Source organism: Ovis canadensis, chromosome 26, assembly GCF_042477335.2.
Source record: "Ovis canadensis isolate MfBH-ARS-UI-01 breed Bighorn chromosome 26, ARS-UI_OviCan_v2, whole genome shotgun sequence".
Lineage (NCBI taxonomy): Eukaryota > Metazoa > Chordata > Mammalia > Artiodactyla > Bovidae > Ovis > Ovis canadensis.
Window position 1 is genome coordinate 48,592,108 of NC_091270.1, and position 25,922 is coordinate 48,618,029.

Sequence of the window (25,922 nt, forward strand, 5' to 3'; positions counted from 1 at the left end):
TGGCCAATAAATAAATAAATAAATAATAAAGATCTCTGATATCTCCTGCTCTTGGAGGACAAGGTCTGCAACACACAGTCATGATGTGAAAGACCCTTCACAATCCACCCAGATTTGCCTTTTAAACTTCTTTCTTTTCTCTCCCCTCCAAGAGGTGATCACTGCAGGCTTTTCTGTCCTTCACTTGGGGACACTTGAAGATTCATTCGTTGGTTCATTCATTCAAGGAGTACCTACCAAACTTCAGGCAGCGCGGTGGGCGACGGACCCAACCCAAAGGGTGTCAAGAATCTTCTTTGACCAACTCTTAAGCCTCCCCGCAACACCCACCTCACCGAGGTTCAACCCCACCTCGCCCCATCTAGCTCCAAGGTTAGCTCTCGGTCAACCAACTGGGTGGTTGATTCCCGGGTCCTTCGTCCCACCCTCGGGCAAAGGAATGTGTATTTCTCGCCATTTCTTCCACCCCTGCCACATGACGGATGTTCAACCAGTTGATGAATGACCTACCGACCAACGCCCACCTTCTGGTCTGAGGAACTAGAACGCGGAACAGGGGCGGACTGAAGGGGGCCTTCCGCTGAGGTCCCAGTGTTGAAACTAACCAGGGTGGGCTAGGATCCCCGCACAGCCTGAGATGCGCCCCGGATCCAGCAGCAAGGCATTAACCCGGGCAAGCTCGCGACCACCACCCCCATTCGACCAGTCCCTGCCGGCGTGTCAACGGGCACCCGAAACGACTAGGGGCATGGCTGCGAGGGATCTGGAAGGAACTGTGGCCGGGCGCAGGCTCCGGCAGCCCGGGAGCGGGAGCCTGCGCTGGGGGCGAGGAGCGCCGGAGCCCGCAGCCGAGGGGAGAGGTAGGGAGGCGCGGCGGCGCGGCGGCGCGGCGGGAACTACAAATCCCAAGGGTCGTCTGCCAGAGAGGCGGAAGGGGAGGTCTCGGGCAGGGCGGAGCGAGGCCCGAGGGGCTCTAGGGCCACGCCCCGGCTGCGGGCTCAGCGCTCGGGGAGACCATGTCCGGAGGCAGCAGCTGCAGCCAGACCCCGAGCCGGGCCATCCCCACCACTCGGAGGGTGGTCCTCGCCGACGGCGTGCAGCTGCCCCCCGGGGACTACAGCACCACCCCCGGCGGCACGCTTTTCAGCACCACCCCCGGAGGTAGGCGCGGGCTCCGGGGAGGTGGCCCCCTGCGCCCCGGCTCTGGGTGCGGGCGGTGGGGAGTTTGGACTTGACAGGAGCGGGGAGTGCTCGGGAGCCGCCAGCTGGACGGGACGACCGAGTTCCGGGGCGCGGTGACTGGGAAGAACGGAACGGGGTATCAGGGAGGCAGTGAGTCCGGGAGGTGGCCGCAGGGAGCGAGCATGGGGGTCGCCTGCGATCGCCAGCCATCGGGTGCGAACTCCATTGCAGCGTCTGCCAATGCCAGGAGTTTTCTTCTTTCTGGGAGAGACTCCTGACTCCCCCGATCGTCGACAAACGCACAAACAAACGCATGCTTCCAAGACCACCACATGCTGAGGTGTGCTGCCCCTTGCGGGTGTTGGGGGCAGTTCTGAGGCTGATAGGGTGGGGTCGGGGTGGGCCACGCACCACGGAGAGGCCGGGCTAAGGGTTTTGTGGGATGGGACGTTGGAATCAATGACCCTTGCAGAACTCTTCTTCTTTCCCGAGGCCCCCCACCCCCACCCCACCCGACCCCCAGCCCCAGCTTTGGGCGGAGGGTGCTCGCCTGCCCCTGCGGCGCCTCGGCGGCACGGGGACCAGATGGTTCTTTCAGGCGCGCGGCGGTTCTCTGCTCAGGGACCTGGGGCCGCGAGCCGCGCTATGCAGAAAAACACGTTCTTCTGTCCGGGGGGGAGGGGAGGGAGGGAACCGTGTGACCTCCGGGAGCGTGGATGAGGAAGAGGAAGCTGAGCTGGCGCGGGTGGGGGCCCGCTTCTCGCTGCCCTCGGGAGCCTGGCATTCGCTCCCAGCTCCGGAGCCTGGGTGCTGATGAAACCTGCCCGCGCGTTTGCGTGATGAAATCCCCGAGCTCGCCGCTTCGCTCCCTCCCTCACTCTGTCCTCACCCGCTCCTGCCCTTCTCCCCTTCCCTTTACGCCCTCTGCCGCTTCCCAAACTACTCGAGAAAAGCGCCGCACATCCTGGCGTCCCGGCTGAGACGCACGCACTCGGGCGGGGCTGCCCGCCTTGTCGCCTGGCAGCGTCGGGGGCCACTTGCTTCTTTTCTCAGGCAGCTGTCCCACCCCCGGCGAGCACAGCCAGATCCGAAGCCCAGGTTTTGTTTCACTCAAAACATACAGCGTGCGAGCTGTTTGCCAGCTGAGTGGTTCCTGGACAGCGGGGGCCGCCTTTTTCTATGAGACGCGGCACCGAGGCCCCCAAACACGTGCCCACGGTCCAATCGAACACCCGATTTCCCAAACTGAACAAGAAAGAGTCGCCAAGCGCAGAGGGGAAAAAAATGCTGCCGCGTCTATTAAAAATGATCCAAGGGAAAGTTCCCAGTGACTCTTGCTGTCTCTTTTGACTCAGATTCTCTTTCCATGCTGGACTTTATGTAGTCCATGCTACTCCGCTTTTTCTGTGCTATGATGTGTCTACTGGGACCTTTCGGGACAATTTTGGGGTCCCCTCCAGTGAAGGTGTGAGCCACTGCTTCATCTGTTCAGGGTGGGCACTGACTCAGGCCTGAAGGCTTAGCTGGCCCTATTTTGCACCCTTGATACCAAATGGGGTGGATCAGCTTGGAAGCAACAGCCCGGGGTGCTGTTAATGGGAAACTCTCTTCCACTTCTCCCTTTGTACTGGAAAATTGCGGTTTGGGGCAGACCTCAGCCAGTCTCCCTCCTTTTGAAGGTGTTCATTTGGGAGAGGGACAAGGGGCTTCTGCATCAGTGTAACAGTTTCTGAGGCCAACTGGAAGGAAGCTAGCAATGCCAGGAGCCTAGAGAGTGACCAGCCTAGTGACCAGCGGGGGAGACGCAGCTCACAGTCCATAACCCAGAGAATCCAAGCTTGCCTCTGCACAACCAAGGTGTGGAGTCTTCCTCCAAAGCCCACTTTAACACAACCCTTTGCCTGGGCAGAGGGGCTTGACCTAATGAGTAAAGGTCATTCCTGGCCCCCTTCTGCTTCGGTCAAGAGTGCTGTTTCTCAGTCTTCTGGGGGGCACATGAATTACCTGGGGACCACATCTGATTCTGTAGGTTAGGGGTAGGGCCTAAGATTCCACATTTCTAACTAGCTCCCAGTGACTGGTGTAAGGACTATTCTCCGAGCTCTCAGGAATTGGAATGTGACAGCCCTCACCAGGCTCTCCTCTGTGGTCTGACAAAAAAGGTGATGCGTCCATCCGGGTAAACTTCTCTTGAGGTTGGGTTTGGCGTCTGTCTTTAAACCAGACTCTGGAGAGCCAGGCTCTCGGCAGAGTCTGCGTGGTTGGATAGTGTCAGAAGCTACTGGAGTAAACTGTCCGCTGGTCACTCTTGCTGGGAATGGCTCTGCAGTGTGTGTCCTGGGGGAAAATAAGAGCAGATGACTTGAGCCATCTCCAGTCCTCTGACTCCAGTTTGCTTTCCATGCTCATTAACCCTACACAGGCTGAACCACTGATCTGAAGAAGTTAGATGTCTGGAGAACTGAAGAGTGATTTACGTAAGAAAATTACTTAAGAGAGTGTCACTGATGAACACTCAAGTTTGTGGAATCTTATGATTTTGTTTTTTCCAACTTTATTGGAGTATAGTGGATTGACAGTGTGTTCATTTCTGCTGTACAGCAAAATGATTCAGTTATATATTCTTTTTCATATTCTTTTCCATTAGGTTTTTTGGTGTTTGTTTTTTTCCCTTTTTTTGGTCGTGCCATGCTTCTTGCAGGATCTTAGTTTCCTGATGAGTGATTGAGCCTGTGCCCCTTTCCTGGAAGTGGAAGCCTGTGCCCCTTTCCTTGGAAGCGTCCACTGGACCATCAGGGAAGTCCCTCTGTTGGGGTTTATCATATTGAATATAGTTCCCTGGCTATACAGGAGAACCTTGTTGTCTATCCATTCTGTATATAACAGTTTGAATCTGCTAATCCCAAACTCCCAACCCTTACCTTCCCCACCCCGACCCCTTTCCTTTGGCAACAAGTCTATTCTGTGTATCTGTGGAGTCTTAAAAGTCTTAAGTAACACTAAACCACCAGAACCTTTGAGTGGGTCAGAACCCTTCATCCACCCTTCCCCCACCAACCTCTACATTCCCAGTTCCTTACTGGATGTTTGACCCAAAGCTACAGGAGTTGTGGCTTGGGTGGTAGTCGTACCTAAGCCCTGGGTCTGGATAAGGTTAATCAGAGGTAAGCCGCTAGGACTGCAGGTGTTACTGGCATCCTATTTGGTTAGACAAACAAAGCCTGCGCCCAGGAAGCTTACCTTGGGGCAGCTCCCAAGTCTGGCGCTGGAACAGAGAGTGCTGGGAAGAGGATAGGGTAGGCTGGGCACTGAAGCCGGAGCGTGGCCAGTGTCCCCAGGCCTCAGTTACACTGCTTCTTTATTACAGGTCAAGAGAACTTGACATTGACATTAAGGCAAAGAGGAACTATAATGGGTCTCTTTATACTGACCCGAGCTTCCTTTTAAAGCATTTAGAACATTCCATACTAAGTGCTTCATTAAAGACTGGCAGGGACCCTGGTGTAGAGCACCCATAGCCTTCCTAATCTTACGGCCATGGCATTGGAACAAAGTGTGACCTCGAGGTCTTCCACTGCGAGCTAGAAAGATGAACACACCCGAAACAGAATTATAACCATCAGAGTTGTATCTAAAGTAATTAGACAGACACTCACCCCACCCCCGAAAACTTGAAAGTGAAAGTGAAGTCGTTCAGTCGTGTCCGACTCTTTGCGAACCCGTGGACTGTAGCCCACCAGGCTTCTCCATCCATGGGATTCTCCAGGCAAGAATACTGGAGTGGGTTGCCATTTCCTTCTCCAGAGGATCTTCCCGACCCAGGGATCGAATCTGCGTCTCCCGCATTGCAGGCAGATGCTTTAACCTCTGAGCCACCAGGGAAGCCTTACATGATATTAAATGAGACTTGCCCACTCCAAGTAGCCAGCGTGGTTGGCCTTACATTCTAACAATGTAAACACAGCTGTTGGATATGAATTGCCTTCAGACCTTACTTTTTTTTTCCCCAATATCCTCAAAGGTGGCAAGGCCTCATTATTGATAAAGGGGTTTGTTTGTTCTTTTCCTGAAAGAGCAAAAAAAAGTCCTTCATTACCAAATTTGGAGAAAGGGCCAGCAGGATGGTGCCATATTGACTATTGGTATAAAGTAGTGAGGCATTTGCTTGTCAGGGACTTTATTTGACGTCAAGTTAGGAAAAGGCAGCATTATTGAAACAAGGATTGCTTCCCAGGGTGAAATGAATGAAAAGTGTTCATTTATACACATAGATTCTTGATTCTTCAGTGTTCAAACGTATGAACGAAAAACATGTTACTTTCTCATTTTACTGAGATCCATGCCAGCGTTCTTCCTCTTTTGTGATTCACAACAATGATTCACATGTCTTTGTTTACATATTTGTTCCCTAGATTAGACAGGAAGTTCTTTCAGAGATGGCTTACTCATCTTTGTGGTGTGGCCAGCCACATCAGATGTCTAAAAGGTGAGGGGTGAAAAACTCCTGTGATGAGAGTATTCTCAGGGTGACCTAGTGTCTCTACTACTAGGCCTGGGTCTGGGCTGGCTTAATAACAATGTTTAAATTTTCTTTTCTGTCCTCTTAGTTACAAGTATAGCTATTTATCTTGGAATGTCCCAGAAGCAGAAGCTAACTTTCTCTGAACTTTCCCACTTATCCCAGTATTATTCCAAGTTATTATGAAGCAGACTGTGGAAGGAGGTGACTTTTTATAGTGAACTAGTCAGTGTTGGGGCCTACGTCTCAGACACTGGGAGATTCATGGTCTTCATTGACTTGTTTGCAGCCAGTATTGCTGACTCAGCAGAAATAGGTGACATCTGCCCATGGCATTTGGATGCTTAGGACATGGGCCTTGTAATCCACTGCCTATGCTCATGAGGGTTCACAGGGAGAGCTCAGATACTAGACCCAGAGATCTAGTCTCTATGAGCAGGGTTGTATCAGCTAGCTACTGCTGTGTAACAAGCAACCCCCCAAACTTAGTAACTTCAACCACCACCACAACAATCTGTTATTTCTCTTCATTCTTTGGGCAAATTGGGCATTTTTTGATCATCTTGCCTGAGCCCACTCATCTGGCTGCATACAGCTGGCCATTGGATTGTCCTGGGCTGGAAGTTTCAAGGTGGCCTTAGCCACCTGTCTGGGTATTGCTGGGGACAGCTGGAAGGTTGGGCTCTCTCTCTGTCCTCATGGCCTCACACCATTCAGAATATGAGTTATTTACATGGCAGCTTCCAAGTCCCCTTAAGGCCTTTATTCAGAAGTCACAGTATGTCACCTACACAGTATTCTGTCTGTCAGAGTAAGCCGCAAGGCTAGCCCAGATTCTAGGAGAAGGGAAATGACTCCTTTGATGAGAGAAGCTGGGTATAAACAGGGGTAGGAGGATTTATGTGGGCCATGCTTTGAGACGATGTTCAGCAAGGGTCAGGCCTCAAAGGACAGTCCTTTGAGGGGGTTTAACTGCCTGTCCTGCTGAGTGGCCAGCAGAGCCAGGGCCAGATGTTGATGTTCAGTCACTCAGTCCTGTCCAACTCTGCAACTGCAGAGTGCCAGGACTTCCATGTCCTTCACCATCTCCTGGAGCTTGCTCAAACTCAGGTCCATTGAGTCATTGATGCCATCTAGCCATCGTGCCCTCTGTCGTCCCCCTCCCCTCCTGCCTTCAGTCTTTCCCAGCATCAGCGTCTTTTCCAAAGAGTCGGTGCTTCACATCAGGTGGCCAAAGTATTGGAGCTTCAGCTTCAGCATCATTCCTTCCAATGAACATTCAGGATTGATTTCCTTTAGGATTGACTGGTTTGTCCAAGGGACTTTCAAGAGTCTTCTCCAACACCACAATACAAAAGCACTCATTCTTCGGTGCTCAGCCTTCTTTATAGTCCAACTCTCACATGACTACTGGAAAAACCATAGCTTTGACTAGACCGACGTTTGTTAGCAAAGTAATATCTCGGCTTTTCAATATGCTGTCTCGGTCGGTCATAGCTTTTCTTACAAGGAGCAAGTGTCTTTTAACTTCATTGCTGCAGTCACCATCTGCAGTGATTTTGGAGCCCAAGAAAATAAAGTCTCTCAGTGTTTCCATTGTTTCCCCATCTATTTGCCGTGAAGTGATGGGACTGGATGCCATGATCTTTGTTTTTTGAATGTTAAGCTTTAAGCCAACTTTTTCACTCTCCTTTTACCTTCATCAAGAAGCGCTTTAGTTCCTCTTCACTTTCTGCCATTAAGGGTGGTGTCATCTGCATATCTGAGGTTATTGATATTTCTCCCAGCAGTCTTGATGCCAGCTTGTGCTTTATCCAGCCAGGTGTAGGAGACAGGAATCACGAGCCTGTGTGTTTATTGACTATTGGTTTAAGAACAGAGGACACCTTCCTGAAAACATTGAGTCATGGATCCCATGTCCTGCTTTCAAGCCCTTCTATTCAGCTCCACAAAGCAAAACACATAGGTGGACATGGTGCCAGGGCTCTGGGTCGTATATTCAGTTGGTGTGACGCGTACTAACTGCCACCCAGCCTACCTCCTGTTTCCCCTTCAGATGGCCAGGCTTCAGGTATGGCCTCCTCTGCCCACCACTTGCATTTGAACATCTTTGATTTTCTGGAGTACTGGCAAGAGGCAGGTGTCTGAGCCCAGGGGTCCACAGGTGAGTGGGAGGGAGACTACCGCTGGTGTGGGCAGGATCACACTCAGCACATGCACAATGAAGTGGCAGCTGCAGAACTGGGTCTCTTGCCTTAAGGAGTATAAATGGGTTTCCCTCTTCTCTCTTCCAAACAAAAGGGGACAGTGGGCCTGTGTGGATTTGATAGATCTCCTGTAACCAAATCCATAGACCGGGTAGTTTAAACAACAGAAATTTATATTCTTCTTGGTCTGGAAGGCCAAGATCCAAGTGTGGACAGGTTGGTTTCTGCTGAGGCCCCCTCCGTGGCTTGCAGAGGCCGCCTCCTGCTGCCCCTTTCCGAGGTTGTGATCCTTCTGTAGAATGGCTCACCAGCACATTGTTTTAGGGCTCCACCCTAACGGTCTCATTTTCACATAATAGCCTGGTTAAGAGACCTTATCTCCAAATACAGTTACATTGAGGTACTAGGAGTTAGGGCTTCAGCATGTGAATTTGGGGGCATGCCATTCACACAAAAAAGCAGGACTCCTTCACTTTCCAGCAGCAAGGGGGGTGGTGTATTTCAGAAGGGCACTCACTGTTGGTAGTGCATTTCAGGGGGCAGCCTTACTTGGCTATGCCAGGTGCAGAGGGAAAGGGGAGGAGCTTGGCCAGCCTTAGAAGTCGGTCAGCTGTTTTGTTCTGTCTCCGGAGAAACTTTGTCCCTTCTGCTTAATTTTCAAATCAGCCTGCCTGTTCCCTCATGGGACCTGAAGGAAGGGCCATTTGCCACTGGCTGATGGTCCCTTTATTACTCCAGGGCCTTCATAAGACGCCTAAAGGGTCTTTGTTCAGGGGTTGGGGGGTTATTATTTTTTTTTTTAATATTTATTTATCTGGTTGTGGCAGGTCTTAGTTGCGAGATCTAGTTCTCTGACCAGGGATGGAACCCGGGTCCCCTGCATTAGGAGCCTGGAGTCTTAGTCACTAGACCATCAGGGAAGTCTGAGGATTGTAGGGGTCTTGGTTCTCCCCGGAGAGCTGGCAGGGTGGGAGGGGAAGGGCAGTCTTGGAGTGAGTGAGCTCTGCTTCTTTACCAAGCTACTCCCCCCAACCCCCACTCCTCGGCCAGTCAGCTGGGTTTGCCAGGCAGACAGTCCTGCAAGAAACAGCCGGGCACTGCTGCTGAGCTGAGCGTATGCTCGTTCCAATGGGTTTCTCCCGGGCGACTGGCCCGCGTCCCAGCACAGGCGTTCAGCCCTCTGTCTGACCCTGTTATGAAATGCTTTCCCGCCCCTGGAAGTGGAACAGCAGTTCTAGGAATTCCGTGCTTGTACTCTTGCTGGGCCTCACGTCCTCGGCCCCTGGGAGGTGCGTTCCTGCCAGCGGAGGCCTGGGAAGAAAGCGGGACCAGCGTCTCAACTTACAGGAGCCGCATCCAGCCGCCTCTGGGCCTCCCGCAGGGAGATGGAGGAGGAATGTAGGAGGCCTCCCTCCCGGGGAACATCCTGTCCTCAAACAGGCGGAAGAGGAGGCAGAAATCTGAAGACCCTGGTGGCTTCCCCTTGGCCAGAGCTGGCTGGCACGGGGGCCCAGGCTGCCTGGCTCATTGTAAACGGAGGCTGGTCTTTGGGGTGGGAGGCGAGACAGGCTGGGTCTATCTTGGGATGGCTGCAAGGGGCTGGCCTTTCTGAACCTGTTTCCTGCCTGTGAATTCAGAATAAGGTGTCTCCTTCATGGGGGTCCACGGCGACCTAGCAGGTCAGGCTGTGGCAGGCAGGGCTCACATGGCGCTACGATTTTCACAGCCTGACACTCCTGTGAGGCTTTTATGCTCACCGAGTGAAGAACTGGGACTCGGAGGTGAGGGCTGGTGCAATGTCACATCCAATTTTGAGCCCAGAACTGCTGCTTCCCGTCCCCAAGCTAGTTTCACTACTTTCAATTTAAAAGCACCTGCCCACAAGGGGATCCTAAAAATAAATGGTTGGTATCAGAGCTGGAACGCACCCGAGAGATTATCTCTAAAGCCTGGCCTAGGGTTGGGGCTTTAAAAATAGTTTGAATGAGCCCAGAACAAGTCCTTGTTTACAGGCGAGGAAACCAGACCCCGGGGCATGTGTGCCTTGCTTTATATGTTCAAGCAAGCTGTCCTCACCCCTAAAGCCTGCCTGAAGAAAAAATACAAATCTTGCATTTGGTGCATACCTGGAATGTAAAATCCCAGATGACACTGATTACAGAACATGCCACAGCTCATGGTGGTGCTTGAAGCCTGTTTCTTTGTGGACCAAAACAGGAGGGAGAATGCCCTTACCCTCCCCCCCCAACCCCACCCCCTTCTCTCCAAGTCTCTTTTCAGGGTTCTTACCTCCCCTCTTGTTTATCCCAGCTTTTTTTTTTTTACCTCCATATAACCGAAGTCACACTGGTCGTGGCAATGCCGAGAACTTGCTTGTTTCGGGCTGACTTTGTGTGAGCCACGGTGCTGACCCACGTCGTGACCCCGGGAGGCTTGACCTGCCATCATCACCATCACCCCCATTCTTCAGGGGAAGAGATCGAATCACGAGGACTTCTCTGATGGGCCAGTGGTCAAGAATTTCCAGTGAAAGGGATGCAGATTCTAACCCTGGTTGGGAAACTTAAGATCCCACACTTCAAGGGGCAGCTAAGCTCACATGCACAACTACTGAGCCCTCGTGCCTCACCTAAGACCTGACGCAGCCAATAAATAAATAAAAGAGAAAGAAGAAATCAGGGCACAGAAACATGGAGTAATAATGCCCAGAGTGGATAGAACCAACAAGCAGGAGAGCTGGGCTTCTAACCACTAGGCTGTAATAAGAACAGCAGGCATTCACACCTCGCCCCCATTATGTTGTCCCCACCCCCCTCTCTCCGTAGCTGGGAACTCTGGCAGCCAGCTGGACTCAGGGTGATGCATTTACATGGGCTTCCAGTTGGAAGACAGCCTCAGCTATTCTCTACATGTAGTTCGAGACACACCCTTGAACTCAGAACCCAGTGGGATCTCAGCTACACAAGTGTTTGGAAGAGTTGGGGGCGAGGTTCATCTCTCTTCTGCCCCCACCCTGTGGGAGGCAGTTTCTGGATTCCCTGGCTCTGCGCTTATAGTCCCTCCCGTCTGGATCATCCAAGGACCACCCCCCACTCTGGGTCAGTGCAGAACTGGGGTTGACAAGGATGCTTCCGGCTTGAGATAAGAGTCGGGGGCTTGGATCCCCTGTTGCCAGTGGTACACACGGGGTAGACCTCTCCCTTCCCCTCTGTAGTCCCCATCTATGTCTCTAGACTCCACATACTTGTTTCCAGGTTTTTCTCCGACTAAGCGTGTATAGATCAGGGGGCTGTTCCTGTATCTAATGGTCCCTTGCATCTGTCACACCTGGCTTGCTGTGGTCCAGAGGGGTTCAGTAAGGGAATATATGACCCATCACCCCTACTCTCAGGGCATGTGATTGAGCAAAGGTTGGCAGTTGTGTGGGTGGGTGTTAATGCTTGTCCTGATCCTTGAATACAGTTCCTGGAGTCTAGCATGGACGGGGCTGGTGCACGTGGCCTGGAGATGCTAGAAGGGTGAGCTCACCACTCTTTCCCCAGCCCAGCAGAGAGCCTTCAGGACATGGGGAATCTGTCTTGTTCCAACCATGGCAGTTTTAACTTGACTTACTAGGAAAGGAGATTCTGACCCTATATCCTTATTTATTTGTTTACTATCCCTGTATTTTTATTACATGTCAAAGAGTCAGACATGACTGAGCAACTAACACACAGATCCTTGTATTTTTTTATTTTAAAATTATTCAGTATAAAAGGTGTATTCCTTGCTTTAATCCTTATCTCACCCCCAGAGATAAGTAAACAAAAAATACAGGTGTGATTTTTTTTTTTTTGTGGCCAGTGTGGTGGTGGTTTAGTCATTCGTGTCCAACTCATTGTGACCCCATGGACTGCAGCCTGCCAGGCTCCTCTGTCCGTGGAATTTTCCAGGCAAGAACACTGGAGTGGGTTGCTATTTCCTTCTCCAGGAGCTCTTCCCAATCCAGGGATCAAACCCAGGATTCCTGCATTGCAGGCGGGTTCTTTGCCAACTGAGCCACAGAGAAAGCCCAGACAGTGTACACTTTATCCCAAGTAGTACCTGCACTGCACTGTGGGTCTGATCCATAGTTTATTTAACCTGTCCCTTAGTTCTTTTTTTAAAGTCAAAGTTGTGTGTGTGCGCGTGTGTGTGTATGCGCATGTGCGCGCCTGCGCGCTCAGTCGTCTGACTCTGCGACCCCATGGGCTGCAGCCTGCCAGGCCTCCCTGTCCTTCACCATCTCACGGAGCTTGCTCAAACTCATGTCCATTGAGTCAATGATGTCATCTAACTATCTCATCCTCTGTCATCCCCTTCTTCACCTGCCTTCAATCTTTCCCAACATCAGGGTCTTTTCCAATGAGTCAGTTCTTTGCATCAGGTGGTCAAAGTATTGCAGCTTCAGCATCAGTCCTTCCAGTGAATATTCAGGATTGATTTCCTTTAGGATGGTCTGGTTTGATCTCCTTGCAGTCCAAGGGACTCTTTAGAGTCTTCTCCAGATGGAGAATCTCTACGCAGTCCACAAAAACAAGACTTGGAACTGACTGTGGCTCAGATCATGAACTCCTTATTGCAAAATTCAGACTTAAATTGAAGCAGGGAAAACCATTAGGCCATTCAGGTATAACCTAAATCAAATCACTTATGATTATACAGTGGAGGTGACAACTAGATTCAAGGGATCAGACAGGATTCCTGAAGAAATATGAATGGATATTTGTAACATTATACAGTTTAAAATATACTGACCCAATATTTTTATAGATCATGCTACATTTAAAGTTATTACAAAATAATAAAAAATAATAAAGTTATTACAAAATAATAGCTATGTTTCCCAATGTTGTGCAATATATCCTTATTGTAGCTTATTTTATACATAGTAATTCATACCTATTAATCCTCTACCGCTGCCTTGCCCCCTTCCCTCTCCCCATTGGTAACCACAGGTTTGTTCTGTTATCTGTGAGTTTGTTTCTGTGCTGTTATATTCATTTGTTTGTTTTATTTTTAGATTCCACACATAAGCAATTACAGAATATTTGTTTTTCTCTCTGATTTGTTTCACTAAGCATAATACAGATCTATCCACATTGTTGCCAATGGCAAAAGTTTCATTCTTTTTTATGGCTGAGTAGTATTCCATTGTGTATATGTATTTCACATTTTCTTTATCCATTCATCTGTTGATGGACACAGGTTGCTTCTAATTACCTATTTATTGTTTTTAATACTATGATTCTTGATGAGCCATGTAGATTTTAGTGATAGCATTTCCATTATTTACCTTATTTTTTTTTAAGTAGAATTACTAATTTCTTTACTTTAAAATATGCTCAGTACCCAAATCCTGAAATCATGGAACTCTGCTCAACAGTCTTGTTCAGTCACTAAGTCATGTGTGACTCTTTTTGACCCGATAGGCTGCAGTATGCTAGGCTTCCCTGTCCCTCGTTATTTTGTGGAGTTTGCCCAAGTTCATATCCATTGACTCAGTGATGCTATCCAACCATTTCATCCTCTGCCGCCCTCTTTCTACAGTAGTCTGTAATAGTCTCAATATTCTGCAATAACCTTAATGGGAAAAGAATTTAAAAAAGAAGAGATACATGTGAATCACTTTGCTGTACACCTGAAACTAATACAACGTGTTAATTAAATCTAAAAGAGCAATTTTGAAAAGTGTAACTATAAAAAAATAAAATGTGCTTAGTTTTCATTCAGGTGAGTCTTCCCATACCCGCCAGCCCCTCTGAAGTGCCTCTCAGTATGGTTTCACAGTCAGACCTCTGCATTTCTCCATACATTTTCCCTCTTTTCTGAGCAGTTCGGTGACTCGGGACCTGCCACACAGCTGCGGGCATGGGATTCTCAGGAGCCTCTGCTCTTTCTGTGATTTTATAGACTCCATCTTCCTGGCACTTTCTGCAGATGGCTCTGTTCTCCTTCTATTTGGTTAGCGACCCCATTGACTGCAGACTGCCAGGCTCTGCACCCTCTATCCTATGGCTACGGCACTTATTTAAAAATAAAAATCCTCATTTGAGCTAATACAATCCATAATCTAAATGCCGGTAGGGATGGCAGCTTAAACACCCACCCCTGGACTTCCCTGGTGGTCCAGTGACTAAGACTGCACTCTGAGCTCAGGGGGCCAGGGTTCAATCCCTGCTCATCGTTTGGCTGGGTATAAAACTAGGTCAGGATGACTTTTGCCCCAGGATAGTGAAGGCATTTGACCCACTGTCTTCAGGCTTTCCATGTAACCGTTGAAAAATTTGATATATTCTTACTCCCAATCCTCAGTGGGCACCTGTTGTCTTTCAACCCTTTCTGGAAGATTTCCTGATTTACAGTGAATCTTAAGCTGGTGGTTTTTTTAATTCATTGCACTGCATAGTCAAGTAGTCTTTTAAGACTCATCTCTCTCAATTCACCAAAAGTATCTTTTCTTTCTTTTTTTTTTTTGTATTTAATTAATTCTTTTGATCTTTCAAGTAGTTCTTTTGAACAAGTTCTCTTGTCTCTTTTTCTTGATTTCCTTTTATCCAGGATTTGGGTACTGTCTCTAATTGGTTATCTTTTTGTCTTCTGCTCCCTTTATTATTTAAGAGTGAGGAGTTGCTCAAGAGCTGGCCAGAAGCCCCTTGTCTGTTCCAGAGACCAAAGCGTTCAATCTAGTGGCTATTTGGTTTGCTTTTTTTTTTTCATGTGAGACAACCCCCTCCCCAAATCTGTCTCTGTAGGTCTTTATCTTTGCTCTTTATTCTGAAGCAGAGGAGTGCAAAGGGTTTGATGCCACCATTCAGGAGGTCAGCTTATTTTGCCTGCCTGGCCTCCTCTTGGGTGACAGACGGGTGGCACCTGTCCCTGTTCTCAGTCCCCAGCCCCCTTTTCCTTGATGCCTCTAATTCCCGAAACTTCCTGGGTTTGCTTGCTTGCTGTTAAAACCTCGATCGCCACCTTCCTACCTTTAGCTGTCCCCCTTTTCCTCCCTGTTAGAACCATTCCTGGGACTTCCCTGGTGGTCCAGTGATTAAGACTCTGTGCTTCCACTGCAGGGGACCTGGGTTCCATCCCCTGGTTGGGGAACTAAGATCCCACATGCCACAGAGGGAGGCCCCCCTCATAAAAAAAAAGAGGAAAGGGGGAAAAAAGAGCCATTCCTCCATTCACTTTCTGTCTTCGTATATCGTGATGTGGAGAACAGTCGGAGCCCCGTTGGCATCCAGGTGGGCACAGGTGCTTCTGTTTCTAGTTCTTGGTGTTTTGTATGACTTGTAAGAGAAGCAGAAGGAAGAACCCGTCTTGTTTCTGCCTCCTGGAAGCTGCCCAGATCCTCAGAAGCTCGCATAGACACCTTGTAGAGGGGGCTTGTTTTCCCTTGCATGGAGAGGAAGTGGGTCCTCAGCTAAAGAGTGTTATGGGGGGCCGCCTAGTGTGACACCCATGTGCCCCAGAGGACCACAGCAGACCAGCACCCCCGGCCGCCACTGTTCAGCCTCATAGGGTCCTCAGCATCCCTGCTGGTCCCCACTTCCTGTCCCCATGTGCAGGCCAGGTCCCAGCTCCGGGGCTGCGCTGCAGTCTCGTCAGCCAGGGGTTCCCTATTTTCAACAATACAGGCCTGTGTATGTTTTGTTAGGTTTGCCTCATCTGTGGGAGGCTTTGGGAATTCCCAGATCACTGGCCACGGAGGTGGGTCCCATGAAGGCTTAGAAGAAGAAAGAGTTAAAAAGCCAAAGCGGTTCCATCTCCAGCTTCTATTCCTCACAGGCCCCAAATTAGCCAGTCAGTGGTGACTTTGTGGTCTTATCCCAGGCTTGGTGCCTTGTCAGCTTACTTTCTGGACACCACTGTTTACCCCTTTGTCTATCCCACACACACACCCTCCCTCTCTGGCTGAATTACTCTGATGGTGGGTATTTTTTTTTTTAATATATATTATTTATTAGGCTGTGCTGGGTCTTAATTGTGGCATGCAGGACCTTTCAGATGCAGCATATGGGATCTAGTTCCCTGAACAGGGATCGAACCCTGGCCCCCTACGCTCAGAGTGCAATCTTCCTTAGTCACTGGACCACCAGGGAAGTCCAGGGGTGGGTGTTTAAGGTGCCACCCCTACCGGCATTTAGATTGTGAGGATTTTTATTTTAAATAAGTGCCCTAGCCATAGGATAGAGGGTGCAGAGGCTATTTCTTTTTCTCTTTTAAGTGTAATTACTGATTTTTAAAATTCTGGGGGCCACTTCAGTGTATGTACCCCAAAGAATTGAAAGGAGATTATCAAGATATTTGCACACTAGTAGCATGATTCACAATAACGAAAAGGTGGATGTAACCTGAATGTCTGTGGGTAAACAAAATTGGTATATCCATACACTGGAATATTGTTGTTTAGTCACTAAGTCATGTCCGACTCTTGCAACCCCACAGACTGTAGCCCGCCAGGCTCCTCTGTCCATAGGATTTCCCAGGCAAGAATACTGTAGTGGGTTGCCATTTCCTTCTCTAGGGGATCTTCTCTAGCCAGGGACTGAACTCGAGTCTCCTGCATTGGCAGGCAGATTCTTTACCACTGAGCCACCAGGGAAGCCCACGATGGAATATTATTCAGCTTTAAATGGAAGGAAATTCCCACATAGAGTCCAGCCATGTAGATGAACCTTGAGGACATTATGCTAAGTGAAACAAACCAATTGCAAGAAGACAAATACTATAAGATTCCACTTACATGACATACCTAGAGCAGTCCAGGCTTCCCTGGTGGCTCAAATGGTAAAGAATCTGCCTGCAATGTAGGAGACCCAGGTTCCATCCGTGGGTTGAGAGGATACCCTGGAGAAGGGAATGGCAACCCCATTCCAGTATATCTTGCCCAGAGAATTCCATGGACAGAAGAGCCTGGAGGGCTACAGTCCATGGGGTCGCAAAGAGTCGGACACGACTCAGTGACTAACTCAACAGAGCAGTCCAATTCAGACGGAAGCAGAGTGGTCTTGTTTCCTGGATGGAGTTTTAGTTTGGCAGGATGAAAACAGGCCCGGAGATGAGTTGTATGACAATGTGGATGTACTTAAACAACTCAGCTGTACATTTAAGATTACTTCAGATGCTAAGTTTTATGTTATTTCTGTTTTACCACACTTGTTAAAAAAACAAACAACATAAAACCACTGGGGGCTCGTGACCTTTAAAGAACCTCAGAAGCTGCTGATCTCCAAATTCTTTTTTGAGATGATTAAATCTCTAGCTCTCAGGTTCAGCTCTGATAGGGTCAGTCGCTCTATGCCGTGGTGAACAAAGAAACAAAAAAACCCAAGGTGGTATTAGGAGTTTGGGATCAGTCGATACAAATTTGTATATTTAAAATAGGTAAACAGGGAATTCCCTGAAGGTCCAGTGGTTAGGACTCTGCTTTCACTGCCGAGGGCCAGTGTTCCATCCCTGATTAGAGAACTTAGATCCCACAAGCTGTGCAGTGCAGCCAACATAAAACAGACAAAAGTCCTTCTGTATAGCACAAGGAGCTATTTTCAATAACCTGTAATAAACCATAATGGGAAAAAATATGAGGCACATGATATATATTCAGAAATACATATATTACTGAATCACTCTGCTGGACACCAGAAACTAACACAGTATAGTAAGTCAACTATACTTCAATAAAAATAACTAAAATTTTTTTAAATGCCAAGGTGGCCGGTGGGAAGGAGATAAGGGGGTAGGGTGCCCACGCCACGATGACTAAGAAACAGAGAAAAATGGGCCCATCTCTGAAGCCAGGATGCCCTCCCTCCAGAGAGGGCACTGCTGCTGTCCATTTGGAGCCCGCTGGGCATGTCGGCACCCAGCCCTTCATGCTACAGGTGAGGAAACTGCCCTTACAGATGAGGCCCAAAGGTGGAAGGGGCACAGGGCTGCCCGGCTGGTTAGTAAAAGTGATAGTCTCTCAGTTGTGTCGGACTCTGCCACCCCATGGACTGTAGCCCACCAGGCTCCACTGTCCATGGGATTCTTCAGGCAAGAATGCTGGAGTAGGTTGCCATTTCCTTCTCCAGGGGACGTTCCTGACCCAGGGATAGAACTCGGGTCTCCTGCACTGCAGGTGGATTCTATCTGAGCCACCAGAGAGCGCTGGTTGGTAGCAGGGCCTAAAATACAGCCCCAGGTCTGTGTCCTTTGCTGTCCACCCCTCCCCCTTAAAAACATGAGCTCTGAACTGTAGTCCTCCTGGTGATGAGGGGCAGGGCTGCCAACCTCAGCATTATTTGCTCCAGACCAGGAGAGCAAGCCCAGGTGGCTGCCTGGCCCAGGCCGAGGTTAGACCAGGCCAACATGAGCAAGGAGGCAAAGTTCATCCTTGGGTCTCTCTCACCAACCCCTGCTCTTCAGCATCATGGGTCCTCCTCGGCACCAGGAGCCCAATCTTAACTCACATCAGAGCTCAGAGATGCAAGCCCATCCATCTCTCTCCTGTCTCCGGGGTTAGTAGACAGGCAGTGCTCAACATCGAGAAACGAATGTCAGCTGTTGGAATGTCGATCAGCAGAGCCCTTAAATGAGGGACATATTTCAGAGCTATTGATGAGGATGGGCATTCCTGGAGTCCTTGCGTCCTGGTTTCTAAACTGAGGCCATTCACCATCCTCCTATAGTCTTCATTTTTTAATTGATGTATAGTTGATTGTGTTAGTTTCAGGTAGTTCAGTTCAGTTGCTGCCGGGGTCCAGCCCCAGTGGATCCAGGGAATTCGAAGGGTGGACGGAGTTGGCGAGGAAAACTTATTCATTTATTAATATAAGATTAGATTAGGAAGAAATAGTGTAGTAGGAAAATTAAGTGGAGAGAAGAGGCTGATTAACTTGGGTTACGTGGAAAACCAACAAAGTTCCAGACAAGGAGCTTGCACCATCTACATTAGGCCGCCAGCGCCTGTTTGAATATCGAAGAGTGCCCCGCCTTGGGCTCTCTCTCTTGCGGATCTTAAAAGCCGGGACAAGTAAGTAGACATAGTGAGCCTCCACGTCCCAGATGGGAATTCAGCCTGAAATTAGAGTAAAGAGGAGACACGGGGGAAACCAGTCCAGCGACTGGCTCTCCTTCTAATGGCCTTCAAGGCCTTTTATACTTTTGATTATACATAGAGATCAATGGGTAATACAAAATTATGTAGCGTTAGCAGCCCAGACTCTTTCTGTATATCTTTTTGTATGCAAAAGGTCTCAGGTGATTTACATTATCTTCTGGCCAAGAGGCTTGTTAACTCTCTTTGGCTCTCTTCCTTAATGAATGTTAATTCCGTTTCCCCTAAGTGTTTTTCTTTAATCTGCATCTCCTTAAAGCACTAAAGTTACATCTCTATAGAACAAAGGCGCAGTGGGTTATAACAAAGAAGGTACTTAACTCAAAGATCTAATGTTGCTAATACCAGGTCTACTACTTGTTTTTCTATATACCAACTATATCTAAAAATAAAGGATATGAAAATTTGGCAGCAAGTATTGGCTCAACAAATGAAACTTTTAATCAGTCCTATTCTAGTGACTTTGACTCCTCGGAAGCCCCTACATTCCTAGGATGTTTAAGCTTCCTGTGCCTCCTGCGGTCAGGAGGCCTCAAACAATCACATGCGCAGCTGTGCGAGTCCTGCAGGCAGGCTAGAAAGCCATCAGAGGGGTTTTTGGATTGAAACACTCTTTCAAATGCAGAAGACTAAAGCCCTGAATTGACTTTTTCCAGAGAATGTCAGAAGAGTGGAAAAGCAGGCAGATTCTTATTTTTGGGGGGTGGATACTCAGGAAATTCCAGGGGGAAAACCTGAGGTCTGATTAGCTTTGCCATCAGAGCTCTGCCGAATGACCTTGTCACGGGTGGAATTCCTCACGCTGGCTCCTGTTAAGTTGCTCAGTCGTGTCCGACTCTTTGCGACCCCATGGACTGCAGCATGCCAGGCCTCCCTGTCCATCACCAACTCCTGGAGCTTACTCAAACTCATGTCCATTGAGCCGGTGACGCCATCCAACCATCTCATCCTCTGTCATCCCCTTCTCCTCCCACCTTCAATCTTTCCCAGCATCAGGGTCTTTTTGAATGAGTCAGTTCTTCGCATCAGGTAGCCAAAATATTGGAGTTTCAGCTTCAGCATCAGTCCTTCCAATGAATATTCAGGACTGAATATTAAGTTTCAGGAATACTGCAGAGTAATTGAATTATACATATGTCTAAATCTATTGTTTTTCAGATTCTCTGTCCTCTGGAGGAGGAAATGGCAACCCACTCCAGTATTCTTGCCTGGAAAATCATTCTTGCTACAGTTCATGGGGTCATAAGGGTCGGAAAGGACTTAGCGACTAAACAACAGCAGTAGGTTATTATCAGCCATTGAGTATTGCTCTTCCTGTACAGTAGGTCCTGGTTGGTTATCTGTTTTCTATATAGTAGTGTGTATGTGTTAATCCCAAACTCCTCATTATCCCTCCCCCTCTTCTGCAGTCTATCATACTTTGCATTCTACTTGTACATATATTTAATATTTATCTTTGTATCACCTCTCCTTTAAAATCTATTGGTTTTTTTTTTTTTTTGGCTGAGCCCCATAACTTGTGGGATCTTTCGTTCCCCTACCGAGAAATGGCAATCCACTCCAGTACTGTTGCCTGGAAAACCCCATGGACAGAGGAGCCTGGTACACTACAGTCTATGGGGTCGCAAAGAGTCGGACATGACTGAGCGACTTCACTTCACTTCACTTCACCGGGGATTGAACCCACACCCCCTGGGCAGTGAAAGCTCAGAGACCTAACCACTGGACTGCCAGGGAATTCCCTAGCTTTTATTATGTAGATTACAGGTTATGTGATATATAACATGTACCATTACCATATTCAATTATATCCTGTTGTATATATTAAAAGGGAGTTTGCTATCACAGCTATATATGGAAAACCAGTCACTTGCCATAAATAGAAGTAGCTATAAAAAGAACATAATGATAGGAAGACAGTTTTAAATTCTAGCTAGATGCCTCTGCCTGTTGAAGGCTGAGCCTGGGGCCTGCTCCTTGTGGAGAAGGGAGCCACTAGCGAATGTTCTGGAGGTGTTATGCTACTAGGACCACAGTGGGGCTGCAGAGATGATCAGGATTTAGACAGGGGCCCAACGGGAGTCACCTTCTCACTCCTCACCGTTATTTGTGAATCAGCAGGCCTCCTCCCTGGCTCCTGTGCTTGAGAACACACTCCTTTTTTTTTTAAGGAATCTCTCAGGCAGCTGCCCTCATAGGAGGGCTCCTGGGAGGCTTAAGGTCAGTGAATGATTCTGTAAGACGTGGTCCCTCACCCTAGGGTGACACTTGAGAAAGGAGAGTGAAAATTAAAGGAATGGAAGGCAGACTGAGGAGAAACCCTGAATTCGGGTGACACCTGAACAGAGGATGGATAACCGGATGCTGGGCGGAGCAGGGCGTCTCCGCAGAGGTGGACTGAGTTGAGAGAGCCGCGGTGAAGCTGGGGGTGCTCCCTGTTACTCTTTTCCACAAAGACCAGACAGGAGGAGTTCTCATATTTAACTGGTGGGGAGTGGTTAGAGGGGCGGTGGGGTGCAGAAATCACTTACTTTTCTCTTGGCTTCTTTGCCAAATGGAGTTAAAAGATGCTGGATATTCCCCAAGGGTGTGTAAGGACAGAATTGAAAAACGCATAAAAAACCCACTTTGGGGACTTCTCTGGGGATCCTGTGGTTAAGACTCAGCCTTCCAATGCAGGGGGCAGGGTCAGGGAATTAACCACAAGCCACTGGTAGGGTGCTGCCAAAAATTAAAAAAAAAAACACAAAAACTTTCTCCGTAGAGTACCCGCTGACCCCGGGGAGATGGGGCGGTTTGGCGACAGCAGAGTCCGGGGCTGCAGGAGGCAGTGAGTGAGCCTCACACCTCCGCCCGGGGTTTTGCAGGAAAGCCTGCCACCTTTGCTGGAGCCGGGCCTCGGGGAAAAAGCAGGCCAGGGCCTTGTCTGTGGCTTTATCCGTGTCCCCGCCCCCTTGCAGGTACCAGGATCATCTATGACCGGAAGTTCCTGATGGAGTGTCGAAACTCACCTGTGACCAAGACGCCCCCGCGGGACCTGCCCACCATTCCCGGGGTCACTAGCCCTACAGGCGATGAGCCCCCCACGGAAGCCAGCCAGAATCACCTGCGCAGCAGCCCCGAGGACAAGCCGGCAGGCGGTGAGTGGCTGGGAACGGCTGGGCTCTCCCTCCAGGAAGCGGAAGAGCGGGCGTGGGGGTGGGTGGTCCAGGGAGCACGAGGATCCTCCTGCCCCATGGAGCAGTCCAGAGGGCGAGGGAAGGGTCTGGGGTGCAGCACTTTCATTGGAACCCACTTTCCCCAGGAAAGGGGCCCAGGAAGTCCAGGCAAGGCCATTCAGCCTCATCAGATAGTCTCATTAGCGGGGAGTTTGTTTGAAAGGAGATGGCATCCAGGCGGCCGCTTTCATAAGCCCTTGGATAACCTTTATACAATTGTCCCTGAGGCATTTCTGTGTGTCTGCAGCAATTTGGAACACACCCAGGATGTTTTTGTGCAGGAAGCTGCTTATCAAAAGCACAGTGTCCTTGCCCTCTAGGAAATTACACGTCTTCGGGATCAGAGGAGAAGGCAATGGCACCCCATTCCAGTACTCTTGCCTGGAGAATCCCGTGGATGGAGGAGCCTGGTAGGCTACAGTCCATGGGGTCGCTAAGAGTCGGACACGACTGAGCAACTTCACTTTGACTTTTTACTTTCATGCATTGGAGAAGGACATGGCAACCCACTCCAGTGTTCTTGCCTGGAGAATCCCAGGGACAGAGGAGCCTGTTGGGCTGCAATCTATGGGGTCGCACAGAGTCGGACATGACTTAGCAGCAGCAGCAGCAGCAGCAGCAACAGCAGCAGCAGCGGAATCAGAAAGGCGACAGGGATGTCAGGTGTCCTAGTGGATCAGGCCGTGGAAACAGTGCAACCAGTTGTTTCTGTAGTGGACAAGGGGAGGCTGGGTCCTTCCTCCCCCCCCCCCCCCCACCCACCATCAATCAGAGCAGCCACCCCCGCAGAGGTGCTTGAATACCATCTTCAAGCATCAGGGACCCGCTGGCCAGAGTATCTGAGCTCTTGCTGGTGGGAGGAGGGACCATAAGCACTGGCAGAGCCTGGAAGCTGCTAACCCTTCACCTGAAGGCAGCAACCAAGCCCAGACAGGAAGCAGCTGGGCCCTCGAGCTTGGCTGGTCTTGCTGACAGCATGGAACCCAGCTCCCTGGGGCCTGCAGGCTGTGGTTCATCAAGAAGTCAGGAGCCCCACCTCCCAGAGCGGGCCGCACTTGGAGATCCATGGGCAAAAGAGAGGTGGACACGGACCCACAGAGCCCAGCAGGAAGGACGGCCCAAGCAGTGAGGTTCCCTGCTCTGTGATAAGTGATGCACAGGGCTTCCCTGGTGGCTCAGTGGTAGACACCCTGCCTGCCAATGCAGGACACCCGGCTTGATCCATGGCCTGGGAGGGTCCCACATGTCTCAGAACAAGTAAGCCCATGAACCCCCAACTAGGGAGCCTGTGCTCTAGAGCCCAGGAACCGCAGCTAATGCCCCCACGTGCTTTAGCTCCGGAAGCCCGTGCGCGCAGAGCCGCAACAGGAGAAGCCACTGGAGAGACAAGCGTGAGCCCTGCCGCTAGAGAGGAGCCCCCACTGGCCGCAACTAGAGGAAGCGCGAGCAGCAACCCAGACCCAGCACAGCCAAAAATAAAGAGACCAGTATTTTTTAAAAGGACAGAAGGATGGACAGAGTCGTGTGGTTGGTGCTCCACTCCTCTTTCCCCTTAAACCAGACTGGCCGTTGCGGATGGCGGCTGTCAACACAACCTGAAGGCTGTCCACCGCCTGCACTTGCATACCCTCGCCCCTCCCAGCCTCTCAAGCCGTACTGGCCCACAACAAAGGCTCTGACCCCACCGTGGCAGCCTCATAGGCCACACGGTTGTTGGAATGGGGTGGGCTGAAGGAGGAGGCACGTGGTTTTCCATGTTGCTTCACTGGATGTAAGAAACCAAGGCTCCTGCCCTTGGACACGCATATTTGTGTCAACATAACCAGAAGTCAAGGGCGGTTGTTCCCCCATAGGGGGTCAGAGCAGGCCTTCTGCCCTCCAGAACCTTGGAGCAGCCTTGGCCAGGAGGTCAGGCACAAGGCAGTTTCATTAAAAAGGAAAACAATGTGCCGCTGTGTGAATTACTTGGAAATTCTAATGGTGAGAGATGGGCGACAGCAGTGAGCAGCTGAATTCCCCAAATAGCTACTGTATTGCAGGGTCAGGCTCTTCTCTGGGGAATCAGGTGTAGGCAGAGGAGGTTACGGTACCATGTCCTAACCCAGAAGTTGGGACACGTGCTCAGAAAGGTTTTATGTTTTAAGGAGTATGTGTCTGTGAAATTATATTCATTTCAAATCACAAGGAGCCATTCACTCTTGTTAAAGAAAATACAAGTGATCCAGAACACAGGGCTGTCAGCTGTCCAGTGGGGAGACGTGGTCTCTGCTCTGGGATCGGGGGAGCGAGCACAGCTGGACGTGTGGCTTGGGAATTCCTGGGCCTGCCCTCTGTCCGCTATCCTCGGTGGCATGCCCCTGGCCCCTGCTCTCCCTGTTGGAACGACAGAACGGGAAACAGCACCCCCTCCCGGCCTCTCGAAGGTTCGGCCGTACCATTTGCCCATGGCTCACCTGGTCCTCTGCCCCTTCTCTCCCCAGGTGAAGAGTCACAGTTTGAGATGGACATTTAAAGGGCCAGCCATCAGAGCGAGCCATGCCTCCGGGCCCCAGCGGCCCCTCTTGGGAGAAGCCACACCAGCCAGGCCTTATGCAAGTGACCATCTTGGGCAGGCGGTGGGCGTGGGGCCAGCCACCCCAGCCCCCTGCTCCCCCTTCTTCTTCGTGGACACCAGCACATACCTCCATGTGCCTCCAACTCTGCAGGAACTAGTACCTGGAGGGCAGTGACCTCGGGCGCATCCCGCAGCCCAGGGTCGGCAAGTGGACACGGAGGAGGCCTTCTGAATGGTCCTCCGGCTCTCCCGGCCCCCTCCTCTGGGGGAGCACCCACGGCCCACCCCCCCACCCCCCCCAACTTAGATTGGTGTGTGGGGAAAGCTCCCCACCCCCTCCCTTCCTGAGAAAGGAAATAAAAGCCACCTTCGCCCTAGGGCCAAGAGTTGGCCCCTGTCTGAGCTCTTTTCAACTCTGTATGGATGGCTAATGCTTCTCAAGCACTTCCTGTTGGCCTCTCAAGTTGATGGTCGAGGGACCCTTGTTGAGGGGCGGGTGAGTAGGACATGGGTTACCCTCGCAGTCCGACCCAGGAAGTGAACCCCACACACTCCATCACAGGTGTCGTCCTAGCAAGGGTTGAGCTATGCTACTCTCGTCTGCTGTTTTTTGGTGCTGGAGGCTGCCTCTTTTCTGGTCTGGGTGCCCCCCCCCCAAACGTGTCCAGTGGCACAGTCCCCTTTGCTCTGCAGCCCCCACACTGCAAGCATCAAAGGCCTGACCCCCGGTGTTCGTCAAGTGTCCCTGTGTGACTGCTAGCGGGTCACAGACCCCTGAAGAAGCTCCCTGCCTTGGGGATTTCATTGAAATGTAAGATTTGCCCATAGAAAAGGTAGCATGAAAGAGACTGCATAGGAATTGGTTTCCAGCCAGTGGTCCACATAGGGGAGGCTTCATGGAGCTGATGCTACAGCTGGGTCCTGAGAATACCTGCTGGGAGGAGGCTGGGGCCCGGGTGGCCAAGGGCAGGTGGTCCTGGAGAAACAGGCTGTACCAGGACAGGGCATCAAGTTGCCTGCTTTGGCCAGAGCAGGCAGTTTGTGAGGGTGGGGATACCTTTCGTAAATAACAAAGGGGTTCAGATTTCTAAGGACCTCAGATGCCAGGCAGAGGGGCCCACTGAGA

The 25,922-nt window shown here is 50.2% G+C and overlaps 1 protein-coding gene across 1 annotated transcript; it reads left to right on the plus strand.

The window, feature by feature from the left end:
* The first annotated feature begins 818 nt into the window (after positions 1-818).
* On the plus strand, positions 819-25,182 carry EIF4EBP1 (eukaryotic translation initiation factor 4E binding protein 1). Its single transcript, XM_069573345.1, has 3 exons — positions 819-1,161; positions 21,985-22,164; positions 24,723-25,182. The coding sequence occupies exons 1-3, from the start codon at positions 1,017-1,019 to the stop codon at positions 24,752-24,754; spliced, it is 357 nt and encodes a 118-aa protein (XP_069429446.1). The 5' UTR covers positions 819-1,016; the 3' UTR covers positions 24,755-25,182.
* Positions 25,183-25,922: the final 740 nt, after the last annotated feature.